The following is a 9,934-nucleotide window of genomic DNA, read 5'->3' as shown; positions in this document are numbered from 1 at the left end:
TGGAGTAACAAGCACATGATCAGTGGTGCAGTGTCGTGTGTAAATTAATTTAATTACATTTATAATAGTTTAATTGGCCATAATATGAAAATAATTAGCAGCATATTGTTATCATTACAGAATTATTTTTATTCATTATAATCATTGCTATTAATTAGAATATTATATTGTAGTATTCAATTTTTTAATCATTAACATTTATTAATCATAATAGTTAAATTTGAGTCCTTCTTCACTGATTAATATTATTCATTCGTACTTATTAATTATTATAGTACAGTATTTGAATATTGTTGTAATATTGAATATTAATTAATATTATTACAATTGAATGATTTTATTGTCATTTCTTTAATTCACATTATTGCGTTGCAGTCATATAAACATTATTTAAAAAAATAATTATTTAGCAAATCTCAAAAGGAATACTCTCTTATTATCCATAATATTTTTTTATTTTTATGTATTTTTTTTTTTAGTTCTTGGTAATTAATAAAAAAAAAAAAACTACTAAATTGTAATATCTGCCGCTATTAGACATAACATGACAATTATTAGTGGCATATAGTTATCAGCCAGAAGTAAAATATGATTTATTTTTAATTAATAAATTATACTGTTCATTATAATATTATATTGTAGTATGTATTTTTTATATTGAATATAAATCTGAATTAATACTATTAATTATTAGCATTATTAAACAGAATATTTCAAATGTAGTCTTTCTTGAATTATTAATGTTATTATTAATTCTAATTATTTTAATTAATATTATATATTATAGAATTATGTTGTAATACTGATGTATAGATCAATAATATTATTACAGTTATTAATTATTTTATTGAATATAAAAATGTATGTCTTTCATTTATATTATTATGGTGCAGTCATATAAACATTATTCAATGAATCCATAGTTTTTAGTGTTTCTTAAAAAAATTATAATAATTTTGATATTGACCATGTATTGGTTATTGGCAATAACATGAAAATAATTAGGCATATTGCCCTTATGCATTTGAACATGATTTATTTTGTATTCATTAGAATTAATACTATCCATTATAATATTATATTGTAGCTTTCATATTTTTTTTATATTGAATATGAATATGAATTCATACTGTTACAGCATATCTGTATCAGACAGAATTATATTATTGAGCATTCCTAATTAACTACATTTAAACTAACTAGAACACTGAACAGTGGAATCAAATGACATTCTATGCTGGTGACCACTCTTAGCATATTTTACAGTAAGGCATGTCATATTATTGATGCAGGCAGTGAAATATGATGGCCTGGCTTCTGTTAACATGCTGAGTGTTTAAATTATGCCCACTCTTACGATCAGGATTGAAACAGGAATGTACGTCACCATATTCAATTGCTTCATTATTAGCATTCCAGAATAATAGAAGGTTTATGCAGTTCCCCTGTTCCTTCAGATATTTGCTTCAAAAGAGTCAAAGGAGTGGTCAGAGCAGGGCTCTCCAGGAGGCTCCACAGTGCAGCTCCGCAAAATCAGCCCCGTGCAGCACTTCCACAGGCCGGGTACTTCAATCACAGCACAGCAACACCTTTCAGAATCATTCCAGCGTGTGTGAGCTGTAACTGTACATTTGTGTTTCAGACAGTGGCACCAACATCTATAAGAAACCACCAATTTACAAACATGGTATTTGTTCTTTTATTATTTCATACATATAGTTTTCTAGTTAGTGAGCTTCACCTCACTCTTGGTTTTCCAGGGTGTACTGAAAGATGAACTGGTCACATTATGCTGTTTATCTTGTCTCTGTCCTCAGACGGACAGATGGGAACGTCTCATAATAAACATGATGTGATCATTGAGTCCTCCAAGTTCCCAGCAGCCCAGCCGCCTGATCCCAACCAACCTTCGAAGATAGAGACAGAGTACTGGCCCTGTCCACCCTCTCTAGCCACTATGGGTAAATGCTCAGCAGCTTCATATTTCTGTAGCCCCTCCCACAGTGACATTTGATTGGTCCAAACTCCCACTCCACATCACTGCATACTGAAGGTGAAATGACTGAAATGTAATGTCCCTGATAATATTGCAGCTTTAGAGAAGCACGCAGAGTTGATTAACTTGAATTAATCAGAGATGATTCACTTTTAACATACAGTATATGCATTTAAAATGTAGTTAGTATAATAAATATAAATATTATTAGTATAATAATAATAATAGTATAAAAATAGTATAGTAAATATTATTCATTATAATATTATATTGTAGTATTTTAATATTATTGTGATATTAAATACAAATTAAATAAATGTAGTCTTTCTCCACTGATTAATAATTGTATTTTTATATAATAAAATTATTAATCATACAATATTCAAATATTATATATTGTAGTAATCTAATAATAATGTAATATTGAATATAAATATTAATACTAATCAATCCGTACTATTAATAATAATTATTAACATTATTAATTATAATAATTCATATTTAGTCTTTGTTGATTATTATTATTATTATTATTGTAAATTATATTATTTTTTATATATTGTAGTATTCTGATAGTTGTAATGTTAAATATGAATATTATTCAATTATTAATTACTAATATTAATTACTAATAATTACTAATGACTAGCATTCATTTTAATAATTTAAATGTAATTTTTCTCCACTGGTTTACGATTTAATTTTTATTACTTCTAATTATACAATATTACAATATTATATTGTAATATCCTAATATTATTGTAATATGAAATATAAATATTAATTAATGCTATATACGAATTACTACTATTATTAACATTATTGTATATAATAATTAAAATCGATGAATTTATTGATTAATCAATATTATTTCTTTCAAGTTATAATAATTATTATTATTGTAAATTATATTATTTGTAATATATTGTAGTATTACGATATTATTGTAATACGAATATTAATTATTCATTTTAATTACTAATGACTAGCATTCATTTTAATAATTTAAATTTAATTTTTCTCCACTGGTTTATGATTGAATTTTTATGACTTCTTATTATACAATACTACAATATTATATTGTAGTATCCTAATATTATTTTAATATGAAATATACATATGAATTACTACTATTATTAACATTATTGATTATAATAATTAAAATTGATGAATCTATTGATCAAATCAATACGATCATTTCTTTCATAGTCATAATTAAAACAATTGTATTATACTCTAGTATTCTACTATTACTGTGATATTAAAAATGAATATTAGTGAACAATAATTATTAACATTATTAATTATAATAATTAAAAGTCTCTCTTCACTGATTAATATTTAACAATATTTATTTTTACTATATATATGTATATTATAGTATTTTATTGTGGCATTCTATGTTGTAGTATTCTAGTATTGTTGTAATATTAAAGGGGTCATATGATGCCTCCAAAGAGAAAGGAAAAATTTAAATCGCATCTTATGACCCCTTTAAATATGAATATAAATTCACTCACTCACAGAGATTGAGTGGAAGAAGAAGGCAGCCGAGCAGGGAAAGCCAACCGAGGACGATGAGTTTGAGGACCTGACAGAAGATGCAAAGAGACTCCAAGAACAGGAACTTCAGAAGGTGAAAGCAGGACATCGATACATCAATACTGTCTACATAAATCAGCCGCTGCGCTGGGAATATTTCTCTATGGCTAGAGGATGAAGTGTTTTGTTTGAAGGCAGTGCTGGAAGGATACGCACGCACAACATTAATGGAGCTCGCTAATCATGACTGGGCTGTTTGTTTTTCAGATACAGTCCAACTTGGGCAAATTGATCCTGAAGGAGGAAATTGAGAAATCAGTGCTCATCCGCAGAAAAACACGTTCCCTGCCAGATGGGACAAACATACATTTGGGTATGTGATGTCTGTTTTAGTCTTAGTGCACTTCATGCAACATGTGCTTTCAGTAGCTTCATCTATTGACATTTGAAAGGCATTTTCTATTAGAGTTTGCACTCTTAAAATTAAAGGTTCTTTTTTGGTATTGATGGTTCTATGAAGAACCTTGAACATCGTTTGTGTGAATAGAAAGTATATTGAGGAATGTACGTATATTGTGCTTCTAATGAAATGTTTCATTGGCATTCATTGCAGGATCATCAGCCAGTGCTACTAAATCAGCCTCTTTACCTCCCTGCAGTCGAACAGGCCTCACCAGGGTAAGAGAGATGCATCTATACAGGCGTAGTATTTTACATTTTAATCATCATATGACTTTTCCTATAATGTTGATCAATTTTTTATTTTTTTTTGTCATTTAAAGTGCCCATATTATGCCATTTTTACGGTTCCTAATATTGTTTTGGGAGTCTCCTACAATAGGATTGCATGCATGCAAGGTCAAAAAACGCTGTCGTTTTCTCAAAATATGCATTTAATATCACTTCACTTTCCAGCGATTCTCAAACGATTCGTTCGAAGCAGTTCAAAGATTCAGTCTCTCTAAACCCCTCCTTTCCGTGAGCCTGCTCTGCTCTGATTGGCCAGATGGCCTAGTGTGTTGTGATTGGTCTACGGCGTACAGCGCGTTTCGGAAGCGATACGCCTATTTCAATAGTTCTGTATTTTGAACGCTCGATAGAAAATGTAAACATCTATTATTTATCATACTTATGATTCAGTGGAGCAGCTGATCCAAATAAACAGGATACTGATCCATCTTTCAACAGCAAGCATTTTGTGAATCCCGCGTTGAACTCCCCGAGATTAGAGAAGCAGTCGTCAGTAGATTGACGTGTTTGTGGGCGGAGTCAAGTTGTTCGCGGCCGGCCAACGTAGAACATAGGCGGGAATTATGCAAATGTGTTACCCGTCACAGAAGTGGGATTCGAATTACTAACGACTCATTTAGGCTGTAGAGAGTTGATTCTTTATTTTGGGAGACAATAACTTTATTTATCGTGCACTTTCGGCTTTACAACTTTGCTGATGGTTTACATTCACATACAGCTACATTACACACTGCATGAAAGGCAATATTGGAAATGGCATAATAGGGGCACTTTAAAATCGAAAATTCATAAATATTCTAAATGATTGTTATATATGAAAATTAATTATATTAATTATTACAATTATTAATGGTAATAAAATGACAAATTAACAAATGTATTCTATCTTTACTAAATAATATTATTTTAATATTAAATATGTAATTTAATAATAATAACAATTAACATTATTAACTGCAGTAATTAAAAGGTAGTCTTTGTTTACTAATGTAATTATTAATATTAATTAATACTATTAATTAGCATTAACATTTTTTTCTGATCAGTATCATAATTTTTTATTTGTAATATGAATGTTTTATTAAATATGAATATTAATTAATAATATTGCTTATTAGCATTCATTATTTTAATAAATACATTTCATTTTTCTTTACGGATAAATATATTTTCTTTGCTATATTAAAAATTACCATTACAAATATTAATTATTAACATTATTCACTGTAATATTAAATATGAAAATGCATCATATTAATTGTAGTAAATAGCACGTAGTCTTTATTTACTGATTCATATCATACATTTTTATTTGTAATATTAAATATTATTAGCGTTTTTCATATCTCTCTGACCCTTAGATGTAAACGCTTTTTTTTTTTTTTTTTGCTTCTATACCTTTAAGAGTGTGTGTAAATTTAAATATATGTAAATACTGTTTTGATTGGTTAACCTCTTCACACTTGCTTAAAATGTGGGCTTGCTGTCACATCCAGTATAGTTGGGATGGTATAAATATTGGTAGCCACATAATCTGTTTTAAGTTTGGGTGTCATTATAGTACAGATTTGGAAACAAACCATTTTTTATTCTGAGATTATGTTTGTTTACATACTAACTACATACACTTTTATATTTCAGAATATCAAGGTTGATTTTTAAATGCCCCTTTTAAAGATGGGCTGATGTTTAAGATGTTCCTGTAGCTCTTTTGAGTCTCTGATGTGTGTTTCTCTTCATGCATGTAGCTGCGGTCTGCAGACTTCACCTCCACAGACAATGGAAAAGCAAAAACAGGTATGGCCAAAAATGTAGTACACATAAGCAGTGTATTAAAATACTCATTATTTATATGTTTCTGCTATAAATTCTATTATCAGCATAACACAATTTGAGTGAGAATCCACAAATATGAGGAAAATATTAGTTTAATGTCACTGTATTTTTCTGCTTTTTCTTTCTGTGTTCCTCAGGTGTACAGGTAAGAAGATCTCACAAGCATGGCTGTTGGGTTTTCTAATAGGCTCTGGCATTTCCTGCTACTAATGTATCTTTACCCTGACATTAGCCTACACTCCTTTCATGGCTTCAGACTCATTTGATCTCCACACACTGTTTGCACACTTAATAATCGAATGAGGCTGATTCATTATTATGGATGTAAATGTACCTGTCTCATATTGATCTCCTTTGTCCCGGGGGGGGGCATTTTTCGGGGCTGGGGTGCCGTCTTCATAGAATGGCGATTCACAGAGTGGGAGAATGGACAGAGGAAGCTCTCTTCCTAGTATTCTGGAACAGAAGGTGAGGCAGATCTTACGAGACCCTCCAAAGTTTTCATGTTCTGCTTCTCTCTTCTAACCCCATGCCACACATTCACTCACATCCATGTTGCTTCTAAGCCTCGCTTCCATTGAATGCAGAATTCACTGTGACGCCATCCATGAAGACAATATCGAAATGAAAACTTTGGAGGTTGTTTGTGTAGTGAACATTCTCCCGTGAGCAAGCCGCTAATATGTGACGGCCTGTTTACTGTGTCCAGTCAATCAAAAAGGACGACTACGGCATAAAATGTTACCAAAATGTAATGAAATCTCATCTCCCTTCAGATATATCCATATGAAATGCTGATTGTAACCCACAGAGGGCGCAGTAAGCTTCCTCCAGGTGTTGACAGGACCAGATTAGAGGCAAGTCACAAATAAGCACTGGTTAACCTTGGTTAAAAACAAAAAACAAAGTTAATGTAACAGTTTAAAGGGGTCATATGATGCGATTTCAATTTTTCCTTTCTCTTTGGAGTGTTACAAGCTCTTGGTGCATAAAGAAGATCTGTAATAACATTTGCGTCTCACGCTTGAGGTATTCGGCCAATCATAACGCATTGGATAGCTGGCCAATCACAGCATACCTCGCTTTTTCAGACCGATGAGTTTTGTAAAAATCGACGCGTTTCAAAAAGGCGGGGCATAGAGGAGAAACATAATGTACAGTATGTGGAAAATAATGTGTTTTTTGAACTTTAAACCGCATAAACACATTTCATTACACCAAATACACAAAATAATGTTCTTTTTAGCAGCATCATATGACCCCTTTAATGTCCTTGAGTTTCTTTGCCATTATATGCTCAAAAGAATTAGCAAAAATAAGTATATATATTATTGTTTTATTAATAAAATATGAATAATAAATCATTATTAAAGTATTATTACATTTTGTAATAATAATTATAATAATAATAATTACAAAATGTGTATTTATTTATTTTTTCTTTGTGGTAGGAGTGTTTAGAAAACAAAATAATAATAATAATAATAATTATTATTATTATTATTGGATATAGTAACTAAAGTGATTGTGTGTTTGAGGGATAATAATAATAATCAAATTTATTGAAAAAAAAAAATTTATTTTATGAAAACATAGAATACATTTTCATATTTTTAATAAAAAATGAAAATAAATATTTCTTAATGTTTTTTACATTTTCAAATAGTTTATTAGTAGTAGTAGTAGTAGTATTATTGGATGCAGTAACTGAACATATTTATTTATTTGTGATTGTGTTTGAGGGATAATAATAATAATAATAATAATAACATTTATTGAAAATATATATTTATTTTATGAAAACATATCGAATACATTTTCATATTTTTTAATAAAAAAATGAAAATAAATATTTCTTAATGTTTTTTACATTTTCAAATAGTTTATTATTATTATTATTATTATATTTTCCTAACACTCCTAACACAAATAGTAAATTATTATTATTATTATTATTATTGGATAAAGTAACTGAACATACTGTATAAACAGATTTATTTATTTATTTATGATTGCATGTTTGAGGGAAAATAATAACAACAACAACATCATTTATTAAAAATGTATTTATTTTATTATTTATTTTTATTGTTTTCCAAACACTCCTACCACAAATGCATAAATACATTTTTATAAAACATTATTTATGAATTTTTATATTTTCAAATAGTTTATTATTATTATTATTATTTTATTATAATAAATATACCCCGTCCTCTATAGTGTTTTGTCTCAGACCGCACATATAAACTGAGCGATTGTGGTGATTTTGTTTTTAAAGCGGCATCTGTCTCCAGAGGAATTCCAGAGCTTATTCGGAATGTCCATCACAGAATTTGATCGTCTGTCACTATGGAAACGGAACGACCTGAAGAAGAAAGTGTCCCTTTTCTAACATTTGGACATTTGGACTTGGACACTGAACCCCTCGCCCTCCAGAGACGCCAGTAATATCCACTCTAATCTAATACGGATGCTATGCAGACATTTGAAGATAAGCAAGGAAGATGACACCACATCACCAGATGTTATTTCACTCACATATACAGCAGTCTCTGTACGTCTCTGGTGTATATAATAAAGACAGAATGAAGACTCGCGCATCCCTACAGTCGCTCCATATCTCAAAAATCTGATTATTAGTGATGGAATATCAATTTCATAAACTGCTCCAGCCGTTTCTTTACGCCTTACATCGATTTCAAATTCTTAAAATTGCCCAGAGATGTTTATAATAATAGGCCTATATATTTACACAAAGTTTTAATCGTAAACATCACTTTTTTTTTATTGTCATCACTATTACACTATAAACTTAATTTATTGTATCCAAAACATGTATGGCACTGTACATATATCATGTTATTTTTATTTATTCTTGGTGTCGATATGTAAAAGTTCAGCTTTAACAATCACTAGATGAACATTTCTAACATTAAATGTTCATCATCATTCATTAAAAATGCATGGACACTAAGTTTACATAATTTATTCAGTTTAACGATAAAAGCACTGCGATATACAACTTCTATTTGTGTTATATTGTGGACTAATATGAAATATGTAAGCTCAGGCTTGCTGGTAAGCTCTGGCTTTGGGTTCTCGTACACTGTTGGTGCTTCATACAGTAGGTTGTAATTACTGAACAACACTAGAAGATCTTTGTTCCACACAAAGCCACTCCATTTTCTTGTCGATGCATACTTGTGTTTTTACTGCCTTTAGTAGTTGGTCTCCATTGCGGTGTCTTTTAAAATGGCAAAGGTGTTATCAAATCATGCATCGCACGCTTCCGATGGAGACTGTGCAACGATTATGTGTCTGTTCATAGTTCTGTTTCATCACCGTTTTTATGTAACATGGTGTAATGTTGAAAAAATAAAATAAAAGCTTCGTGTTAGAATTTGTGTCAAGCAAACATTTTTGGGTCAATTCACTGAAAAAAAAAAAAATTTTGCATTAATATAATGATCAGCTAACTGTTACGGAATGAGACTCACACAGATGGTTAGAAAAATAAAATAATGTTTATTTTCAGCAAGGGGTGCGAATGGATAGGGCAGGTGAGTAGATGCACTTAGGGTAATGGTCCTTAAGGTAGATGGGCAGAGTAATTCCGTATATGGTCCTCCAGGAGATCGTGGAAGGGAGACAGAGGACAGCACACCCCTCAGTGGCTGAGTATATGGGGAATCCACGGAGCAGATGACGGGAACGGACTAGGGAATGGATCACAGGAGAACACACTGGAGGAAACACAGGAGGTAAGTAACACAGGCAGGTAAAGTCTTTCAAAGTATCGTGTAAGGA

At 30.4% G+C, this 9,934-nt stretch overlaps 1 protein-coding gene across 1 annotated transcript; it reads left to right on the top strand.

The window, feature by feature from the left end:
* Positions 1-1,427: 1,427 nt before the first annotated feature.
* LOC107720576 (dematin-like) lies at positions 1,428-8,864 on the top strand (the record flags this gene model as incomplete). Its single annotated transcript, XM_016528300.1, has 11 exons — positions 1,428-1,563; positions 1,643-1,687; positions 1,818-1,961; positions 3,523-3,632; positions 3,806-3,911; positions 4,152-4,216; positions 6,037-6,085; positions 6,262-6,269; positions 6,527-6,592; positions 6,901-6,981; positions 8,406-8,864. Coding segments are annotated over 11 exons (924 nt in total), but the record flags the coding sequence as incomplete, so codon positions are not given.
* Between the last annotated feature and the right edge of the window lie 1,070 nt (positions 8,865-9,934).

The sequence above is a fragment of the Sinocyclocheilus rhinocerous genome, unplaced genomic scaffold (assembly GCF_001515625.1).
Source record: "Sinocyclocheilus rhinocerous isolate Xijiao unplaced genomic scaffold, SAMN03320098_v1.1 scaffold603, whole genome shotgun sequence".
NCBI classification, from domain to species: Eukaryota; Metazoa; Chordata; class Actinopteri; order Cypriniformes; family Cyprinidae; genus Sinocyclocheilus; species Sinocyclocheilus rhinocerous.
Note: the sequence above shows the minus strand (reverse complement) of the source record. Positions and strands in the feature narration are given on the sequence as shown.